Source organism: Quercus robur, chromosome 6, assembly GCF_932294415.1.
Source record: "Quercus robur chromosome 6, dhQueRobu3.1, whole genome shotgun sequence".
NCBI classification, from domain to species: Eukaryota; Viridiplantae; Streptophyta; class Magnoliopsida; order Fagales; family Fagaceae; genus Quercus; species Quercus robur.
In genome coordinates, this window is record NC_065539.1 from 20,310,620 (window position 1) to 20,333,745 (window position 23,126).

Here is a 23,126-nt window from a genome sequence, read left to right on the forward strand (position 1 = left end):
TAAAATAATTTTTAAATATGTGAATAGTACTATGAGATCCATTTTTAATTTTTTTTTCTTCTGAAAAAAGTGGCTGTGGGTCCCGTAAACAGTGGGTGGACAACGAAATTTGTCTCCTAAAAGCTTAGACACGTGAAAAAAAGAAGAAGAGGAAAACGCAAAACACAAAACGCTAGATGCAAATAATTCCTATCTAAACGCTCGCTAAGACTATTGGGTGATTAAGGGTTGGCAATTGAGACTATTTCTTACCCGAGTAACCCAACATCTTTGTTCTGCATCATGTGTGAGAAAACTAGGAAACTATTTTAACTTTCTTTTATAAACTTGATTTCAAAATAATAATAAAAAATTGATAAGATAGCTTGCCATTCCGCAAATACCTGTTTTGATGCAATATTTTTAACATCCTTTTCTAAAACATGCTTTTCTGATTTGCAATCTACTCTAACCAAAAACTTTTGATTTAACAAACTTTTTTGAAATTTATAATAATTGGTAAAAGATATCTTGGACCTTTTTTTTTGGGCTAAATAAAGATATCTTGGACTTGCCTTGTAAAAAAGAGACAAATGTAAGTGTAATGAATCTACTTTCTTTTTGTACGTTGAGGGATTCGAAATAGAGAAGAGCCACACATCAAAGACTTCGGCTTTGCTCAAGTTATTCACTTGGATGCTCGGTATCATGGTCCATTCTTGCAAAACACAAATGAACTTACCTACTAGATTAAGTATAAAATTTGGTGGGTTGATCTCATATGCTCCGAATATAATGTGAGATAAGGGATTACGATTAGGAAGAAATAAATTAGTAGTGAAGTCAATAGAAATTTTCACATATTCCTTTACAAAAAAAAAAAAAAAAAAAAAGGGGTCTAGTCAAACCAAAAAGAAAAAGAAAAAGAAGAAGAGAAACAAAACAAAGCACTGTCACACCCACACCCCAAGAAATCAAAAGAAATTTTATTTTTTATTATTTATTTTTAACTTTTAAGGAAGAGGCAGCGTCCAGTAAAGCAAAAGAAAAAGAAAAAAGAATAAGCACAAAAAACAAACACTTAAAACTGGATTTAAAAAATAAAAATAATAAATAAATAAATAAACTACCTACTAGACAAAAGCCCATTAGCCCATGTGCAAGTGCACTTGAGCATTTTGGTCAATAAACAAATAATAATTTTATAGTTACAAATTATTTTATAATATATTTACAAAATGTTGATGTGACCAATCTTTTATTGGTTTTCATCCAGGTCTACTATTAATATTACTTTTAATTTACTAATAATCATTCACCACATCAATAGTTTGTAAATTTTTTGGTAAAATAGTCTGTATCTCTAGCATTAATCATAAACAAATCAAACTCCTCCCACAATTTTCTTCTAATTTTGGAAAGAAAACTTTTCGGTGGGTATAAGGAGAAAAAACCCAGGCCCACCCTTTCTTTTCCCTCTTTCCCTTCCAATCAAACACACTCCAACAAGTTTTCCCTCCTTATTTTTTTTCCATCCTCCCTAAAATCCACTCTACCAAACACATCCTAAGTGGCACAAAGTAAAAAGATCAAATGCCCTTGTCCCAAATCATGAATCAAAGAAAAAAAAAACTTTCTTCATCCCAATACCAAAATTCATATTATCAAATGCTATTAAATTTTATGTTGATATTTTTTTTTTCTTCAAATCTTTTGAAGCAAAAACTTGCGCATAGAAACTTGGAATTTGCATAAAGAAAGCCAAAAAATACATGGAAGACTGATGTGTAAAAATATAAATGAAAGAGGTGGTTTGCAAAATTGGTGGGCCTAATGCTAATTCAATCCATTAAGCCGTGGGATCTGACGACACATAATCCAAAAAGAGCCAAGCTTTTGTAGAAGTGAAGAGAAACTTTACCGAAATGTAAAATAGGTTGAAACTTATCAACCTGTCGGTGAAGGGAGGTAGTGCCCTGGATGATTTTGTTTTGGGTACTTACTATTTAGGGTTTTATTATATTGTTTTATTTTTATTTTTGTGAGAAGTGAGAGAAGAGTTGTTGGCCAAGAGAGAGGAGAAGCTGCAACGCAAAAGAGGAGAGCCAGGTAAGAAGTGAAGAAATTTTTTTTTTTCTTTGATTTGTGATTTGGAAGAGGGACATTTGGTCTTTTTACTCTGTGCCACTTAAGCAAGACTACGTGGGAGTCACATGCTTGAAATTTATGTCTAATATAACAGAAAACTTAAAATAGGAGGTGCAAAGTGTAACAATGGGTCATAGTTTAGGGTGCAAAATATGTATTCGAAAAGTTGAGTTAGCAAATTGTAAAATTTAAGATATAGTTTAGGATGATAGATTGTAATTTCCCCCTTATATTTATTAGGGGTGGCAATTCGTGTTTGCGAGTCGGGTTCGTATCGTGTCAACTCATGAGTATTTGACTATATAGGTCAACACTAACCCAACATGTTTACTAAACAGGTTAAAATTCCTCAACCCTAACAAGACCTATTTATTAAACGGATTAGTCATGTAGATCTGTTTAACAGATTTTATCAAAATGAAAAAAAAAATTATGAAAATACAAACAAATAAATTATTTTTAATATAAAATTTAGAACTAACGAGTAACTGCATCACAAATAATCATTCAAAACTAAAGCATATCCCAATATCACAAATAATTAATCACAATATGTCAAAATAAATAAATCACAACAACTAATAAGTTTCTATACCTAGAGTTTGAAGAGTATATTGGTAAAACGTTATTTAATTAAACGGATCAGACAGGTCAAACGGGTTTTATGTGTTCAACACTAACCCAACTCATTTATTAAACGGGTCAGCCGTATCAACCCGAATATGACATGAACCCGTTAAACCTTAACCCATAACCTGCTAATTTCGTGTCGGATTTGTAGGTCGTGTCAAATTTTGCCATCCCTAATATTTATCATGAAAGTGATATTAATTTTTTTTTTAAATAGTTCATTAACAAATGTTTATTTTTTTAGTTGAGATAAAATCATAAAATTCTGCCTCTCACATCTCACACCCTACAAGCACTTATATTTGCCACACAACACAAGCATTTATGCCTGTGAAGTGATCATCATGTCAACCGTGAGCAATGGTTATTGCCCATTAACTAATGTGTAATGAAACTACAATTCTTCTATAATTATTCTGAATCCATGTCACAACTAATAAAATTCTAGCACTCACACGCACAAAGTCACTGAAAGTAAATGTGACTACCACGACTTACCTTTCCTCCTAAACAAATGACTATCACAATCCGGTCAGCTACTGGACCATAAGACCACCAGTAAGCACCAAAGCCATTTCCTTTCATTTTTGTGCTCTGTAATTACGTTCTTGAGTCTTCACTTCCTTTCACTTTCTTGATAAGCCATTCAGCGTTGGAAGTTGGTGTTGGGCTTTGTGAAGCCTAGTTTTGTTTGATCCGGTTTGACGACCCGACCCGAATAATATTGTGTGGTTTTTAATGAGAGATTTACTGAGACTTAGTCCATGGAGCTAAGGCTTGGGCCGATAGGCCCATGCTCTCGAAGTTTTTTTTGGCCCATTTAGCCCATTTTAGAACCGCCTTTTGTAATTAGGGTTTTTTAGTGTGCTGTTGTTGCCGTGTTTTATAGAGAGAGAAATATTGTAGCCGCAAGTTGTACTCTGTATTCTTCCCCGATAATAGTGATATCTCTGCAACTCCGTGGACGTAGGCAAATTGCCGAATCACGTAAATACTGTCTTGTACGTGTGATTGTTTTTCTTTGGCGTGTGTTTTCTCTATTTTTTTTTTTGTTTCTCATAGGTTGGGAATTCGGCTAAATTCCCTACAGTTGGAACCATCCAGAGTTGGAAAACTAAACAGAACTCAACAACTCTTTCTTGAGGCATCTATATATATAACCTGACGAGCCACTCATTTGTGATCGGTATATGTAAATTTACTAGTGTGCTTCTTACTATTTATTTACTCCTATCTTTTTTTATAATGAGATTCTAAAATTTTATATTGAAGGCTTGTATTAACAAAATGACACCGATTTTCAAGAAATTATAACATTTTATCTTGCTAATTGTATGGACAAAATGACATTGATTGTTATGCAAATCGTTGGAAATTGACAACTAAGAAAAATGATAGAATTGGAACTCAACAGATCTCTTTGAGGCATATATAATTCTATATATAACCCATAGAGTCACTCATCCATGATTGGTATATGTAAAAATTAAAATTACTATTGCAAGTCTTACCGTTTATTTTGATGGTTGTGTTAATCCAGTGACATTGATTGTTTATAAAGTTATATTTATTCTGTTAATTGTATTGACAAAATGACATTGATTGTTGTGAAATCGTTGCACTGCTCAAAAAGGCAAATATTAAAGGCTACATTACCCCCATTCCACACTCCACATGCCAATGATATAAAAGTAATACTACAATCATAAACTATTTTATAACATTTTTACAAACTGATGATGTAGTCGATTTCTTATTAATTTTCATCTAGACCCACTATTAACATCATTTTTTCATTATTTACCAATAACCACTCATCACATCAACAGTTTGTAAAAAAATTTTATAAAAAAGTTTGTATTTCTAGCATTACTCATGATACAAATTGTATTATGAGTTAAGACAATCCAAGAATTGTTGCCAAAATAATTACTCATGATACAAATTGTATTCTGAGTTATGACAATCCAAGAATTGCAGTCATTTTGACACAATTGAGTTCGGAAAATTATTAAATACTTTGAGGGTACTATAAATGCGTACTCCTCACTCTCACATGAATTGTAAGTTCGACTATGAATTTAATTAGTGAGACCTACAATTATGTGAGAGGTAGGACATTTATGACACTCCGAAAGTATTACATAATTATCCATTGCGAATTTAAGGGTTTTTTTTTTTTTTTTTTTGTGTGGAAAATGAGGTCAAATTTAAGGCTCAATTAATGTTGATTGTTTGGACTTCTAAGGAAAAATAAAGGGAATGAGAAAGGCCACTCAAAAAAAAAAATTCTTTTTTTTTTTAGAATAACTCAAAAAACTTATGTTGACGTAAAATAGAAGGACGCCTTTTGCCACTTATTGATTCAATATCAACCCCCCCCCCCCAAACCAAAAAAAAAAGAAAAAGAAAAAAAAAATTGGAATCATTGGCTAAATGATTTTTTTTTTTTTTTTTTGAGAAGGACTGAATAATTAATAGACAAAAGAGAACAAGAAGAAGAAAATAAGTTGGATGAAAATAGGCACTGGACCACATAATATCACTTGAAAATTCGTCCGACCTTCACTTTTTTTAATGCGTATGTTTAAATCCGTTTATTGGCATCAAAAAGAAAAGAAAAAAAAAATCCGTTTATTTTTATCTATTGTGTAAAACCATAGTTATATCTAAAATATATATATATATATATATATAAAGTGTCAACAAATTATAATCAATAAATAAATAAATTAAACTATAGAATTTCAATTAGATTTCCACACAATACACGATACTTTTAAATTTTTTTTAATGACAAGAAAGAATTCATTAAATTGAATTCGGTAAATCTCTGCTTAAAATCAATAAACCAAACATTGATGCAAAATACTAGAATTATGCTTGTGCAATGTACAAATTAATTGAAAATTATGTATAAGGACCATATTTGAACTCCTAACCCAAAAAAGTGAATGGACTTAGGCCCAAAAAACCCAAAACAATGAATTTGTAGAGATTGAGTTGGAAAACTGGGTTTTAATGAATTAGATAATTACTAAAGTGGATTCAGATGACAAGAAAATGAAGATGAACAAGTTTGAACTAAAGAAAATCGTTATCGGCCCGGTCCGAGGAGATCAGTTCTTGTATATTTCTCTCAAGTTTGATTACAAATATAATTCTGGATTGCTACAGTGTTTTTCTCTTAGTTTCTCAATCCCCCCCTCTCATTGCCTCTTTCTCCTTTTATACTTTCTTCCCCTTTCATCTTTACCTTCCACGTGTAGGGCAGATGGTTAGTGTTGATACTTGTCTTATCAGCACCTTTCTGAAGTCTTTATGTAGTAGCTGTAAGGCTGAAAACTACTGTTCAGGTATCATCTTCACATTAATACGGCTAGAGGGTTAGCTGTAGAGCATTTAATGCGATGGTAGCAGCTTTCTTCTTAGATATTTTAGGACTTCTCCCTGTCTTATGTTTTTGTAATGCTTATCTGTACCAACAAAATTTCTTTGAATGTTTCCCAGGACGGCAGACCATCTCTCCGAACCTCGGCTTTAGTCAGCCAAGGAGGCATTCATTCTCGACCTACCCTCCTAGGCCCTTATGACCAAAACCAACTTTCTCATTTACTAACACAGATTCCCTTGACAATGTTCACTCCTTCTTGGACGACCTTTCGTCCTCGAATTGGGCCTCAGGTCCAATATATACATAGATAATAAGCTTCTAGGCCCAACACCCTTACAATATGCATGTGGTTTTTTTTTTTTTTTTATTACTTTGTGAACCAATGTAAAATAACCCATTATTATTATTATTTTTGTGTGTGTATAATAGCTATATTTCTGAGTATTTTTTAAAATTTATCTTTCAAGTATTTGGTACAAGTAAGGTGAGTACTGAGTAGAATGTAAGTTTTACTATATCAAAACACACATTCTGATATAGAATAATCAAATAAGTATTAAATTTTATTTAAATATCTTTAAACTTTTGGTAACGGAAATTTTGTTAGAATAGAAATTATTATTATTATTTTTTTTAAATTTTAAGTAATAGAGTTTCACTACCACTGCGCATGTTGCTCCCCAAATATAAAATTCATGTAGGGTGGGGGGAAGGTTAATGGTCGGGTTCAAGTTTTTAAGATGGAGTTTCACATACATATACATTTTTTTTTTATAAGACACACATACATTTAGATTAGGTTAGAGTAAAATTTATATCTTGTATATATATATATATATATATAAAGAGTTTCACCTAAAGTAAACTACCATAAAAAGCTACTTAATATTGAGAAGTGTTTTACCCATAATATTTTCACAATAAATTATAGATGATAAGTTGTTATTGGTTCAAATTTAAATCTATCATTGAAATTATTTTTTTATCCATCAATAACGGCCAATAATAATATGTTAGAGTAAAATTTATATATTGTATATTTATATATATATATATATATAAAGAGTTTCACCTAAAGTAAACTACCATAAAAAGCTATTTAATATTGAGAAGTGCTTTACCCATAATATTTTCACAATAAATTATAGATGATAAGTTGTTATTGGTTCAAATTTAAATCTATTATTGAAATTATTTTTTTGTCCATCAATAACGGCCAATAATAATACGTGACTAGTATTATGCCCGTGCGATGCACGGCTTAATCAAGAATCATGTATGTAAGGACTCAATTTGTATCGATCCCAAATTGGTATTGGGTTCGTACGTTAAAAGACCCAAACAATATAATTTGTAGAGCGTGGGCTTGAAAGGCTAGGCCTTGGTCACCGGACAGTGGTTAGTCGTAGTGTTCATACGGAAATAAACTATGTTTACTCGAGAAGTCTTTCTCCTCGGTCCGGCCTGGGAGGCTCTGGTTCTTAGCCTTTTTTTCCAACCCCCTTTTTCTGGATTGCTTACTTCTCCTTTTATATTAGCCTGCACCCATCATCCAACGTCCACGTATAGGTTCGACTTTCCAGGACTGATACTTGTCCCATCAGCCCATACTCAAAGCGATTGGGGGTGGTTATAAAAGCTGAAAAGCATTGCTCTGTCTGACGCAGAGTATTCAATGGCAGTAATGGCAGCTTTTCTTTTGTCTTTTGTTGCCATATTATCCGGGGGTCCTTTCTCTATCAACGCGGATATTTTAGGTTTTTCCCAAAACTGTTCTTCTACCGTTCTGACCCTTTCCTTTAGGAGGGCCTTGGGGATGCCGAGAACAGAGTCATCCTCGGCTATGTCTTAAGGCTACTTGGACTTTTATTGTATGTCCTCGGCTATATCCCACCTCGGCTTGGGCCTTGGGCCCTAAGGTAAAATGGGCCAGGGTCACAATTTCTTTGGCCCCACAATAACCCCTCAAAATCCTGCTGCCCGACCTCTTGGTCGGGGAGGAGGGTTTTGGTGATATCGGGCCTGTATCATGGCTTGCCCAGTTTTGTCCTTCATTAATATCGGTGTCTTTTAGTTTGCCTGGGAAACGCTCCCCGTCATGAGACATTCCTTTAGTTTTACTCACGTCACGCCTCTGCCGTTTCAGTGTACGAGGAGCGTTTTTAATAAGCTCCTTTCACGAGGCGATGCCCATTCAACGGTTGTAAACGATATTGGGAGTTGAGTGGGAATTATCTCGTTCTGAGCTTTCCTTGGAAATCTGTACAGATTAAATGCCACCAATCTTGCCTTCCGTATAAGAAGCAAGGTAGGAGGTCACTTCCTTTACGCACAGACCCTTCAGTTTTTTTTTTAAAGTCCTAAACCTCCAACTACACTCAAAGTCTTCCTTATCAGCATAATCAAACTTTAGAGTGTGATATGTTTGAAGCAAAAGCGGGGGTGAAGGAACCACATCCTCTCTAGAAGCACCAGGTCCCTTCGAAACTTAAGATGGCTTGGTCAGGGCAGAGTAGGTAGAGACTCAAGATATTTTTCCTCTTCCTTCAGCCAAAATCCGAAGCAGGTGTTAATTACATCAAATTTTTGGTGCTACGGAGCTGGGGTTGCTCATCATTAGTACCATTCGCTCTCTTTTGAGCATAGCTAATATGGCACCTGCGTGATAGGAGTCAGGGCTAACGCGGGGATCAAGCATCCCTGCTTCTTCCTTTCTTCCTTCACTGGTGCTTCCTTTCGCCTCCTCTTCTTCTTCTTTCCCATCACCGGATCCATCCTGGTGCTTTTACTTCTTCCTCTTCTTCTCCTCATCCATCAAAGGGGGTCACCCTTTCATACATAATCGCTACTGGAGCAGAGTTTAGAAAGATTTGTCGTTTTCTTGTATCTTTTTATTTTTGCTTTTGTAATTAGCTTCCTGTATAGGCTTGTTTAAGCCCCTCATTGTACGTTGTACTACTTCTTTATATTAATAAAAGTTGACATTACTTTATTCTATGTATTCTTTCTTTTCTGCAATAGTTATGCTGTGAATGGGTGTGCTATTATATGATTATTTTCTACTTATTATTTTTTTTTATTCTGAACGATATTTAGGGCCGAAACCCTTGTTAAGAAAAAGATATTATTCTGAGCTTATTGAAATTATTCGGCACAATAATGCCGACCTGAAAAAGGTTACATACCCAAGACTAGCCGAGATGACAGCTAAATGCTCGGTACCGTGTAGGAGGTAATCATCCGAGGATGGGTAACCCAAAATGAATTGCTCATGCAGGTCGCTATGTATTAGGGTGCTTTGCCACCTTCCTAATAACCTTCATAACCTTAGCCATTTTTGGCATCCGGTCCAAGGACCGAAGTAGGACCATACCGAACTTTAAACACTCGTTTGCATCAGTTCCCTTAGAACTGAAGATCTGAGGACAGGTCGGGATCTTCATTCCGTCTAGGACTTAATCCGACTTTCAGTAAATAATTTTCCCGTAGGTCTGACCAATCTAGAATTCTCCTTACGTGACTGGTTTCCCCATGGGTTTGAGTCCGAGGACCATACAATACCTTGGTTCTGTCCAAAACTTAGCTTTTTAAATAGTTGATTTCCCCATAGGTTTGAGTCCGAGGACCATGCAATACCTTGGTTCTGTCCAAACTTAGCTTTTTAAGTAGTTGGTTTCCCCATAGGTTTGAGTCTGAGGACCATGCAATACCTTGGTTCTGTCCAAAACTTAGCTTTTTAAGTTTGGGGTGATCAGCCCCTCGGCCAAGGTGTGGGACATTGGTTTGGGGGGATTAGCCCCTCGGCCAAGCCCCTAGAATCATCCGCGCTACTGACGCTTCGAAGCATAGCCCCTAATGGAAAAATGTAGCCCCTAATGGAATTTTATGTTAGGGCACTACAACGGACTATTAGAAGTGATGGGGGGAACTTTCTCGACTCACCGCCTGTGCTAACACACAAGCCTTTCTCACAGACTGCGCCAATTGTAAGGACTCAACTTGTATCGATCCCAAATTGGTATTGGGTTCGTACGTTAAAAGACCCAAACAATATAATTTGTAGAGCGTGCACTTGAAAGGCTAGGCCTTGGTCACCGGATGATGGTTAGTCGTGGTGTTCATACGGAAATAAACTATGTTCGCTCGAGAAGTCTTTCTCTTCGGTCCGGCCTGAGAGGCTCTGGTTCTTAGCCTTTTTTTCCAACCCCCTTTTTCTGGATTGCTTACTTCTCCTTTTATATTAGCCTGCACCCATCATCCAACGTCCACGTGTAGGTTCGACTTTCCAGGACTGATACTTGTCCCATCAGCCCATACTCAAAGTGGTTGGGGGTGGTTGTAAAAGCTGAAAAGTATTGCTCTATCTAACGCAAAGTATTCAATGGCAGTAATGACAGCTTTTCCTTTGTCCTTTGTCCTTTGTCGCCATATTATCCAGGGGTCCTTTCTCTATCAATGCGGATATTTTAGGTTTTTCCCAAAACTGTTCCTATACCGTTCTGACCCTTTCCTTTAGGAGGGCCTTGGGGATGCCGAGGACAGAGTCATCCTCGGCTATGTCTCAAGGCTACTTGGACTTTTATTGTATGTCTTCGGCTATATCCCACTTCGGCTTGGGCCTTGGGCCCTAAGGTAAAATGGGCCAGGGTCACAATTTCTTTGGCCCCGCAATGTATAAACTAAATAAAATAGGAAAACATTCTCGAATTTAAGTAAAATTAAATAATAAAATAGATAGAACAATTTATCATCAAATTTATTAATAATTTATTCTCAAACCATAACCATATGAATGATATAAAACTTAATAAATTTAGGTTAAACAAAAGACAAAAAATACACAAAACATATTCAATTTGATGAAAGAAATTAGATTAAACAAATATATAAACAAATACATACCTGTAAGGTTGTAGGTAGAAAAAGAGAAGAATAGAAGAAAAAAAAGCATATAGTAGGTATTTATTATAAATTATTTGATATATATACACTCTATATTGAAGAAGTTGATATGAACAAAAAGTCTAATGTCAGTCTAATTTGTGGAAGTATGAATTATAGGAAAAGAAGATAAGAACAAAATATTATATCTTTTTTTTTTTTTTAAATCTAAAAAATATGAACTAATAATGCTAAAATTTTTAAGTTGATTTTAATGTATATATAATGTTAAGTGATTTTAACGTATATATACGATATAATTTATGTTTTTTTTAAAAAAAAAAATCTAAAAAATACTAATATTGTTGCTGTTTTTTGACATGTAGTAATATAATTTATGTAAAAAAAAAAAAGGATTAGATGAAGAATCATATGTAACTTAAACAAAAGATAACAACAACTAAGTTTTTGTATTTTTCAAAAAAATTGATAGAGATGTATAGAAAAAATCAATAAGAAAAATTATAATTTTGTGTCTATCCATGAGGTGTTTTAAAAAATAAAAAATAAAAAATAAAATTAAAGGTTGATATTAGTAGTTATATATGTGTACTATGATTTTTTTTTTTAAATTAATGTTGATACGAACAATTAGTGTGAAACCAAAATCCTAATCCCCTAGAATGCTAGAACTCATAAATCATAAATGAAGTAGATCTCCTATTGCTAATTAAATAAATCACTTAGAAATTATAGATAAATTAAAAATAAAAGGATTAAATGAAGAATTTGGATTGTATTCAAATTGAAATTTTTAATAGCTTAGAAATTATAGGAGAAGAAGATAAGAATAAAAAAAAATTATATATATATATATATATTTAAAAATCTAACAAAATTTCTACAATTTGGTGAAACCATGTGGCGTAATCACGGATTCTAAGCCCAACATTTATTATATAGTATGTGATATGATTTAGGATTCGTTGTGAAAATGTTCTTGACATAGTATTTCTTCTTTAACATTTTCGTAATAGACATTCAACTATAAAAAATATTTTTTTTATAGGAACAATAAAATAATTTGTTAACAGAATTTAAGTTAAACTTTTTTTTAGAAGGAACTGTTTAAGTTAAACTGAACTATCTTATATATATATATGTAAGGACTCAATTTGTATCGATCCCAAATTGGTATTGGGTTCGTACGTTAAAAGACCCAAACAATATAATTTGTAGAGCGTGGGCTTGAAAGGCTAGGCCTTGGTCACCGTACGGTGGTTAATCGGGGTTTTCATAGCGACTTGCACAAGGATGAACCTGACGTGTTTAATAATAATCTATTCCGATACATCATGAGTGGCTCTGGTCCTTAGACCCCGCCCAAGGAGCTTTATGTTCTTACTATTCTCCCTTTTTTAGGACTCCATCGTCTGGAAGCCCCCCTTCTTTTTTTGGCGCATAAGTCTTTACGTTATATAGCCCTTCTTGGCTAATCCTGGCCCTCCACCTGTTGATCAGGCAGGTGCCTATTCAAATGCCTGTCCCATCAACCACCTCCCCCTGCTTTTTGTTAGTTGCAATAACTGAAACCACACTGTTCAGACGTCTTTTCTCATTAATATGGTTAGGACGTTTGTGGACGCATTCAATGCGGAGGGGACGTATTTACCTTGAACCACCTCCACTCCGTACCCCCACGTGGGTTCCATTCTACCCGCCTCTTCTACTGGGGGCCTTTTGGAGGCTGCCTTTGATGACATGTCGCTCTTCCCTTCGAAGTCTTGGGATGCCGAGGACAGGGTCATCCTCGACTGTGTCTCTAGGTTATTTGGTCTTTCCCTACTCGTCCTCGGCAACTACCCTCCTCGGCACGCGCCCTAAGCCCTAGTGGAAAGTGGGCCAGGTCGTAAGTTCCCTGGCCCCACAATATATATATATATATATATATATATTACACCATAGTAATTAAGATAGTGTAACAACATGTAGGAGGTGGGTTTAAGCGCTTTTTCTATTGGATGAAATGTCTCAGGTCCAACTGGCCCAATACAATGAATTTTTAGAGAATGAGCTTGGGAACTAGGTGTTAGTCTGAACCACAATCACTAAACACGGCTAGGTGCAGACTAACCAATAAGGAAATGGGTTCAAGCATGAAATGTTGTCCCCAGGCATTTCGTCCGAGGAGCTTGGTATTCCTCTTCTTCTACTTTTAGTACTATGTCACAGTGGTTTTCAATACCATGCAGATTGCTACCGTTTTCTCATTTTTCTCTCTTCCTGCTCTTTTTTCGCAATCCCTCATTCTTGGAGGGTCTCTCACATTATATACTTCTTTCTAGTCGATCTTGACCCTCCACTCGTTGATTGTGTAGGTCATTACTCGAGTGCTTGTCCCATCAGCCACCTTCCCAAGTCCTCTGTGAGTTGCGACAATCAAGGCCGCACTATTCAGGGGTTCTTTCCTTATTAATGTGGCCAGAATGTTAGTTGGGCGCATTCAATGTAGAGGTGATAGCTTTTCCTTGAACTGCCCCTACACCATACCCCCGTATGCGTCCTACAGTACTCGCTCTTTCTTTGGGGAGCGCTCTAAGAGGCTGCCTTTAAGGGCGTGCCATTCTTTCCTTCTGGATTTTGGAATGCTAAGGATAGAATCATCATCGGCAACATCTCTTGGCCATTTGGACTTTCATTGTACGTCCTCTGACATTTTCCTCTACTTGACGCGGGCCTTGGGCCCAATACAAAGTGGGCCGGGGTCGCTAAGTTCTTTGGCCCACACAACATATTACAAACAAAATATACCCTTTTTTTTAAATTATTTTTTTATATAAAAAATTAGAAGGATAACTACTTGATTTTGATTTTGATTTATTTATTTTTTTTTGTGTGTGAGAAAATGATAACTTTTTTTTTTTTTTTGATGGGAGATATCTGCTTGATATAATCACAAGTTCTAGAATTTTATTTATTTATTTTATAGTATGATATTATTAACCTATAACATAGGCCAAAAGACTATCCCTCTCCCATTACTAAGTGGAGTGGTGTAAGTAAATCACTTTCACTTATTAGCAAGAAAAGTGGATTTCAATTAGTTCAACTGGTAAAGTCTTTGATGCTTGTATAAGAGATCTGGGGTTCAATCTCCGTCTACACCAAAAACTTATTGGTGTCTTGGTCTGATGATAAAGAACTATTATCAGGAACGGACGCCATAGGTTAAAATTCTCTAAAAAAAAAATTAGTTCAACTGGTGAATCTCTTATTGTTGTATAATAGATTTCTGGTTTAATTATCCGCTTACATAAAAAATCAATTGATGTCTTACTCTGATGATAAAAAAACTATTATTAGGAGCTGACGCTATAAGTTGAAATTCTAAAAAGAAATAGAAATGTTAACAAATGTCCAATTAATTATGTTGATAGTTTTTTTATATTTTCTATAAAAGTGATTTCAAAACTTTTTTAATATAGTTTATTAATAATTTTCCTAAAGGCAACCATTAACGTGACCAAAAAAAAATTTGTAACTTAAATTTAGGTCAAACTTCAATTGGATAAAGTATCAAATCACGTGTGATAAGTTGTAATTTACCTATTTATTTATTTAAATAATAATAATAATAGCAACCCAAAAAAATAAATAATAATAATAATAATAGCCGACACCGGTTGGTATGATACAGTAAACCGCATTGGATACGGCACAATCCACTCAAGATACCAAATAAAAACTAGAAAGGTCTAAAAGCAGCGAAACGGCAGCGTAAGCAAAGCCATCCACAATTGATACGCCAGCGCAGCAGATATCATCATAGAGTAATATATATACAGCGCTACATTCACAAATCACAACCTCCACCTCATAAAGGTCGCGCCGAAAATAGTGTCTCCGCTTTAAATCTAGGGTTTCCTCCATTCTCTTCCTATTAGAGTTGCGTCTCAATCACTCTCTCTTCTTCTTTTTCTTCATTATTGGTTACTTTCTTCTTCTTCTTCTTCTTCTTCTGGCTTAAAATATCTAGGGTTTTCAGATTTGATTTCGAATTAATCAAATAGATTAGTTCTACATTACTCTTAGATTTCAGATTTTCACGGATCGATTGTAAATCTGGTTGTTCGATTTAATATATGGAGCGGTCGAGGAAATCGAACAAGGTTTCGTGGGCTCCTGGAGTTGAGCTTTGTCAGGTATAATCGCAATATCTCTGATCGAAACTTTGATTTTGATTTTCTTAAATTAATCGAAGCTTTTTTTTTTTTTTTTGTTTTTTTGTTTGTTTAAGCGCTAAAAATCTAATCCCTTGAACTCTATGTTTACGATTTATATTTTATTGCATGAGAGGGGCTTCTCAGTTATTTATTTATTTTTTAATAATTTATAATTTCATTTTTAAATAACTCGCGATTGAACGCGATTCAATCTTTTCCAGTTAAAATCTGAGGGATTAGGTCCTCGATCAGATTGTTTTAGTCCAATTTTTTTGTTTTTTTGTTTTTTATATTATTTTATTATTTTTTAAATTTTAAATATGTATAGTTAGGTTATAATCGGTTTGAATTTCCATCTATGTATATTTTTTCTTTTCTAGCTTTTTCCTCGATAAATCTGTAATCTGTTAATATTTTTGAATATACTGCTTTATTTCCATGCGAATACTTCTGAAAGATCTGATTACAAAGGATAGGTTGATAGCAATTAAAATTAGAAAAACTATTCAACCCAAAAAAAAAAAAAAAAAAAATTAAGAAAGAGAGAGAGAGTAGGTGCTCATTTAAATCAGCGATCAGTCACGGACTGCTACTGAATTAATTTAATAAGATTAATAGTTCAATAATTTAAAATCAAATACAAAATTATGACACTTGATTAAATTTAATAAAATTCGGAGCTTCCTGATAGTGATAGGTGTTGAATTGGTAAAAAAAAGATGATTGATTTTTTGCTACAAAATATTGATGAAGGATGGTGATTTTGTACCAGCATTTGTGCCATGATTAATCCAAGCAATCATTTTTTATTTAAATGGTACTTATAAATTTATAAAAATGATCTACAGAAAGTTAATACTTAGATCATATCCATTCAAAAAAAAAAAAAAAAAAAACTTCAATCATAGCTCCCAAATATTCATCAGCTCAATGTTTGCAAATTAATCTATATCCTTTATGAGTCCAAAGAACAAAAAAAAAAAAAAAAAAGTTTATCTACAAAATTAGTTGTAGCATTAATCATTGATCATTTATTATATGAATTATAAATTTATATTTTATGCATAATTTTAAATTACAAAATTTGTAATTTAAATAATTTATTCATGTTATAGTTATTAATATTTGATTTTCTAGAAATTTTGTAAGGAGGAAGGATATAAGAAGAAAATATTTGTAAAAAAAAAAATTGTTTGCAATGCTCTCTTTGCACTGGATGAGATACAGGCGGCGATTTTAATACATATGCCATGCCGTGTAAACTCTAGGGTACAGAAGCATTGGAGGAGTCAATTCAAACCTAATTTTTTTTAATAAAAAAATCTATATTTAAATTGAGGAGGAATATCAAGGGTTGCTTGTAACCAAAGAATTTTCATGGCCCCCATTCATACTTGGAATTGTCTTTATTGATAAAATAATATTATGAATGGTATAGATCTAGATTCCTCCAATAAAAAAAAAAAATTGTATTAATGTATATATATCAAGAATCGTGACAAAAATCATACGCGAGGGTGTTTCACTATTTATCAAATATAAATTCATGGTACGAATAACTGGCCTTCAGGACTTTACTAATATTTCTCAATATTCCTATCAAAAATTAAAAAAATCTCAATGTTCAAGAATTTGTATTTTGAGGAAATATACTCAAGAATATATAATTGGGGACGGATCAAAATTTTCAAAGATCTATAAGAATCAAAGTACGCTTTTGTATTCTGGTAAAGAAAAAAAGAAAGGAACCATGAGATTCCGCGTTTTACGTCGGTGGAAGTGGTTAATGGATCAAAATGGTTTCATTATTTGTGTACTACATGTCTGTAAAACTTTGGCAGGCGTTAGTTTTTCATTAAGGGTATGTTTGGTAGGTTGTAATAGATGTTGTAATGTAATAATTATTCTTAAGGTTTGGTTATTCTTTAGTTTGGTTATGTTTTTATTACAAGGAATAATCATTCCTTATGAATAGCTATTTTTTAAAATGAGGGATAATTATTCCTCTTTAAAAGGTTGTATTAGCTATTCCTTAGTAAGTGCAATAATTTCAAAACTTAATATATTTCAAATAAACAAACTTTCCATATATATCTAACAATTATAAAAATAAAAAATCATAAAAATAACACATATCTCTCTTAAATTTAAAAATAAAATTTTTTAAGGAGATATAATTGTATGAGTAAGAAATTTCCTAAAATAAATATTAAGTTTTATTTTAATGTTATAACTCACAACCAAACTAATGAATAGGTTTAGTTATTACATTATAACATATTTTATTCCTAGTAATAAAGATTACAATTCATATTGTAATCCTCATTCAGTGTACCAAATGTACCCTAAATTAAATTATTTCTTGACTAATGTACACTCTTGGCTATTAAAATTTGGGTTCTTTTTTATTTTGACTATTTGCATTTCAAAATTTTTATTTTGTCATGTGTTTGATTTTGATTTTTGCTTGACTTTTTTACTTTTCAAAATTTTCATCTGCATTTTAGCACTTCATGAAAATGAAAATTTTGAAATGTAAAGGGTCAACTAGAAAACTATATCAAACATGAAGGGCTAAAATAAAATTTTGAAATGTAAAGGGCCAAAATAAAATAACACCAAACTTTAAGGGTCAAAAGTATACTTAGTCTAATTTGTTGTTAAGTCATGATAATATGTAATTTCATTTAATTTGAAATCACTCTGCCTCTACATTAAAAATAAATGGTAAAATTTTGACTTTGTTGCTTGAAATGTATGCAGTACAATATCTTAGTTTTATATTAGGGTCTTTAATCAAATTCAAATTCAAATTCAAACACATGGTTGGATTGACCAATAAACAAGAATATATATATATATATATATATATTTTTTTTTTAAGGATAATTAACTTCAACTTGGTCATGTGTTTACATATAATTGATAATGGGACACTCATGTCACAATGTCAATACTAACTGCTCTTCAATAAAATCTTAATAATAATAAATAAATAAATAAATAAATAAATAAATAAATAAAGTACTCTACTCTCCCTCACAATTTTTTTTTTCTTTCTAAGAAGAAAAAAAAGAAAAAAAGAAGAGAAAAAATTTACTAAATATAACTTTATGTAATTGGAATTTTTTAAATTGCCACGCAAGTTGCCATCAATTTTAACTGAAAGAGTGAACCTGACACTTGGAAAAAGATAAAATTAGGCATGATATTAATCACCTAATTGTCTGTTGGTAGAAGCTATCTCAGTTGATCGGAACTGTACAAGTTTCCTGTTTTGCAAATGTTAATCTTAGGCAACTTTCTGTGAAAATAGTTTTAAAATAATTTCTGTTGATGTTTGAGGTTAGTGAAAGAAGGAAACTCCTATGATAATGAATAATGCATTAAATTTTGTGTAAGGCTTTTACACCATGTTTTCAATTGTATTGCCATGCAATTATGTTCGTATGTCATTTTATATGAGTAGTTAATGGACGTTAGGTTTGTTGATTGTTTGTTGGTTAGCTACACCCACCAAGTGGTTCTTGAACACACAACCTAACTGTTTACAGCTGACTTGTGTGTTTTTCTGAATAATTATTTTCAATCTCACGGCATGATCTTGTAGAGTGACAATAGGTTGAAGATTTATAGTTTATGGAATTGTAGGAGAAATTACATAAGGGTTTGAAAAGATCATTTATGGATCAGAATGATGGAAAGTGAGTCCTGTTTTTAAATGTGAATTCACATATTTGTGATAGATAAAAAAAAAATTAATTACAAAGCTGGTGGCTAGTTAGGTGAGGACATGCAAAGGATGGGCAAGTGATAAATCATTAAATCTCGTGATAAAGATTCAAATGGTCTTAGTGAATTTATTTAGAGAGGGAGAATGCAGAAATGGACAGAATGTATATGGCATCCTATGTTCAATCTAATAGGAAGCTTCTGAGGTAAAAATGGAAGTAGTAGCTCAGGCAGATAATTATGGTTCTTGCTTATTTATGGGTAGATTATTTGTCCACTGATTGGAAGTTATGAGGCGTAATTCTCATTACCTTGGCTTTTTGACTATTAAGTATGTTTCTTTACCACCATTTAGACCCTAATACTACTGAATGTTGAAATTGGGTTAGAAAATTTTAAGAACCAATGACTAGCATTGCTTGTAGACTTGGTCAAGTAATTGTTGTAAAGCTTGGTAGATGCTTTACAGATGTTTGTTGCCTTCCCTTATGACTTGTAATTCTCTTTTATGCTTGTTTGGCACTGGGGGAGTATTTTATTATGGATCATGTCATCAATAAAACTGCAGAAGGAACCAAATATTCTTTATCCTAATCCTTCTGTATGCGGTTTTGTTGCTGTCTTTTATTTCGTTTGAATTTTTTTTGTTGAAGCCAGCATCTTGCTTAGCAATGTATAATTTATAATATGCTGAATGATATTTAGTTCTTGCTATACTAATTCATGGTTTTAAATAGATAAAGCTCTTTTCATCTGAGGATTGTCCTGCAAAAGTTGGCCTGAAATATCAAGATCATCTTCAAGCAAAGACATCATGGATGTTGCATTCTAATGCTGTTGAATCTAATGATTTGCCACCTGGGTTTGAAGGCTGTCCTGAAAGTAATTTGAAGAAAGAACTTCTTCACATCCCTCAGATTAAATGGAAATGCCCTTCCAAGGTAGGTTTATGTCAGATTGTTAGTGTCCATGCCATCAGAATTCTTAATGTCCTGCAAAAGTCGGCCTGTTATTCACATGTTGTAATTTTGGTTTTGAATCTGCATTGATGTATGCCTTCCTTTACTTTTATGTGAACAGTTTGTTATGAGTTGTAACTGGCAAGTTGTGGCTGGTGAAGAAAGCACAGAGGTGGAGGCTGAAAAGTTAAGGGAGATGAGAGTGCTTGAAGCAGTTTATCCAAGACCTTCGGCCACTCCTCCTAGGTTAAGCTTCCTTCTTATCTCTGCAACTGTTTTCTGTATTTGCAGCTATCCTTTCTATAGCTGAGTTTGACGCCCTTCTTCTATTATTCTTTTTTTTTTTTTCTTTGCAGTCCCTCAGTTTCTTCGAACATAGAAAATGAACATTATGATGATAGCCTCACTCCTCTAGTCCCCATCACCCCTATTGAAGAAGAGTCCCCTTCTGATTTGACAGTACCCATGAATAACCCTGTTTGCTCACAGCCCATGGCATTGCCCCAAAATCTATCGGCATCTGGAAGTATAAACACTCCAAAATCTTCTTCTCTAGATGCTTCTTCCACCGAAAAACCTGGACTTGAAATCTTACCTAGTGTAGGTGCAGACATGATTGCCACAATCATGAAAAGCAACCAGCAGGGAAGCTTGATTGATACAGACTTGCTCATTAAAATCCTTAGCGACCCAAAAATGATCCAGAAATTGATTAATGATCCTCAGCCGCCAGTAATTCCAGTAAGTGCACTCGGAAATATAGTTAGTGCAACTTCTAATACAGTAATTGCACCTGTCAATATAGTAAGTGCACCCACCACCGACACAGGAACTCCACCAATGTCTGTGCCAAAGCCCTCGACTCCATTGTTTCACATGTCATCAGTCTCAAAACCTGAAATACAAAGGCCTTGTATCCCCAATGGAATGAAGCAAGTCACTTCATCAGTTCCCCTGTCCTGCTCTGAACCCAACCTAGGCTTATCGACCACCCCGGCAAATGGAAAACTTTATGCTGTAACAAATCAGGTGCGGCCCACTTTAAATGCATTATCTACCAAACCAATTACCACTTCAATATCTACTACTTTCATGGTGAAGGAAGCTCAACCTGTTAAGGATGCCAACTACTATAAGAACCTCATTAGGCAACATGGGGGAGAAAAGCAAACTCAGGAACCTATTCATGCTCAAAATGGTCATAATCACTTCCAAGACTTGAAACTGGTACAAAATATTAAACTTGGAGAATTGAAAGCCAAGAATCAAAAACCTTGTGTGTATTTTAATACCCAAAAAGGATGTCGAAATGGTAATAAATGTCCTTACAAGCATGATATGTGGCGCTCTGGTGGCATTCTAGATGCCCAGAGTACAAAGAGAATGAGACTTAGTGGGGAAATCACTGGGAGGATATAACCCAGGTTCTTCTACCAACTGCTGAGACGGTTTTTCACTGGTGTTTTGGGCCTGTAAATACAATTTCCTTAGAACAGATTATGAGGACAGAGAGGGCTATTTGATGGTTTCACGTATAACTTAAGGGAAGCAACCGATATTTGATTTTGAAAGATTTTATTTTATTTTTTTAATTGGATAGAATTTTGAAAAATTTAATGAATCTCTTTTGCAAGTTTTAATCAATTGTCCATTTTTAATTTGCTCTGGTTCCATTTAATTGGAGCAGCTGCTACATAGACTAGATGGTTTGGAGTCTAAAATTCTCGCTAACTTTTAACTTTGTTGAATTCAATTAATCGATCAACTTCTTTTAACTTTATATTATATATTCTGGTATTAAGCATTTATTATTGTTATTATTATGTTTTTGAATATGGGGACACTTGAAAAGTACATCATGCCAGGCTTGGGCTGTTTGGAACAAATGAAAATTCGAAGGGAAGTGGAGAGAGAGAGACTCCACTAGTGATCACTGACGCCAGTGCTTTTGGTGGAAGAATACATGCTTCTTATCTGCAGCCTAGGAGTAGTGGAGGAACCCGGATTTCAATTTAAGAAGCAAAATAAGTAAAACTTATCTTAGAGAAAAAATTAATCATAGTTAATAAATAATTATACATTAATGGAATTGTCATATTTTTCTATAATTTCAATTCACTACAAGTAAATATTTCATATCATTAAAAAAAAAAGAAAACAAAAACAATCCATTAATAATTAAATAACAACCAAATGAAGAGATTAATGTACGAAAGATTTAAATAAGTCAATTCATCTTTAAAAAAAAAAAATTAATGTAATAGTGTTAGCCTCATTAAACAATACTACATGTTCAAACTTCAAACTTTGTTCATTTTCTAATCGAGCAAGCTTGAACTTGTTCATTAGTTATTTTATTAATTTATTCTTTTTTATATATAATAAAATCATGACTAAATATTTTTACCTATGTACAAAATTATGAATTTTAATTAAGAATATATTGTTTATGAATTTTAATAATTTGATTAGGTGAACTTATTTACAAATTTACACATTACAATTTTAAGTCTATATAAATATATTTCTAGACGATTAAACATATAAAAATATAAAATTATATATAATTAAGTCGATTCCTCATGTGTACAAACTTGCTTATGAACGCATTATTATATTTAAGATTCATTCTTTTAATAGTCAATAGACTTAAGTTTGAAGTTGACTTGATTACTAAACAAAAAAAATATAAATAAGTAGGCTTCCTTTAAAAAATTATGATTATGTGGGAGCCACTAAGTGGAGAGTTAATATGTTCATAAGCTCTCACACCTCTGCTTTGAATAATAATGCTATTTACACCCAAAAAAAAAAAAAAAAATTCAACAAAATTCACAATTGTTGAAGTGGTAATGTTGTGAATCGGGATAATTTGCTTAATTCTCACTTATGCATTTAATGTACATAAATAACCAAATATGAGATAACCTCATCAATAAATCTTAAAACATAGGACTAATCCTATCTAATATTTTAGGGATCAATTTGAATAAAAGCATATAAAAATTCTAATCTGTTACTACCTTATTCTGATAAACATCTATCACTTAGCCTAAATTTAAATACTTTTAATTCAAATAACAATTTATCCAACACATTATCTTGGGTCATAACATTGACCATGGGTGGTGAACACAATTAACATTTATGAATTTATTACTTTTTCTCTAACCATTCACA

At 33.2% G+C, this 23,126-nt stretch overlaps 1 protein-coding gene across 1 annotated transcript; it reads left to right on the top strand.

The window, feature by feature from the left end:
• The first annotated feature begins 14,849 nt into the window (after positions 1-14,849).
• LOC126733180 (zinc finger CCCH domain-containing protein 30-like) lies at positions 14,850-21,586 on the top strand. The gene is made up of 4 exons (XM_050436387.1): positions 14,850-15,234; positions 19,725-19,928; positions 20,068-20,192; positions 20,303-21,586. The coding sequence occupies exons 1-4, from the start codon at positions 15,175-15,177 to the stop codon at positions 21,363-21,365; spliced, it is 1,452 nt and encodes a 483-aa protein (XP_050292344.1). The 5' UTR covers positions 14,850-15,174; the 3' UTR covers positions 21,366-21,586.
• The last annotated feature ends 1,540 nt before the right edge of the window (positions 21,587-23,126 follow it).

Bases quoted from the DNA above. Each gene is read 5' to 3' on its own strand.
- LOC126733180 (XM_050436387.1), top strand. From the start codon at position 15,175: ATGGAGCGGTCGAGGAAATCGAACAAGGTTTCGTGGGCTCCTGGAGTT. The intron at 15,235-19,724 runs GTATAATCGCAA...GGTTTTAAATAG, and splicing joins CTGGAGTTGAGCTTTGTCAG to ATAAAGCTCTTTTCATCTGA. The intron at 19,929-20,067 runs GTAGGTTTATGT...TTATGTGAACAG, and splicing joins AATGGAAATGCCCTTCCAAG to TTTGTTATGAGTTGTAACTG.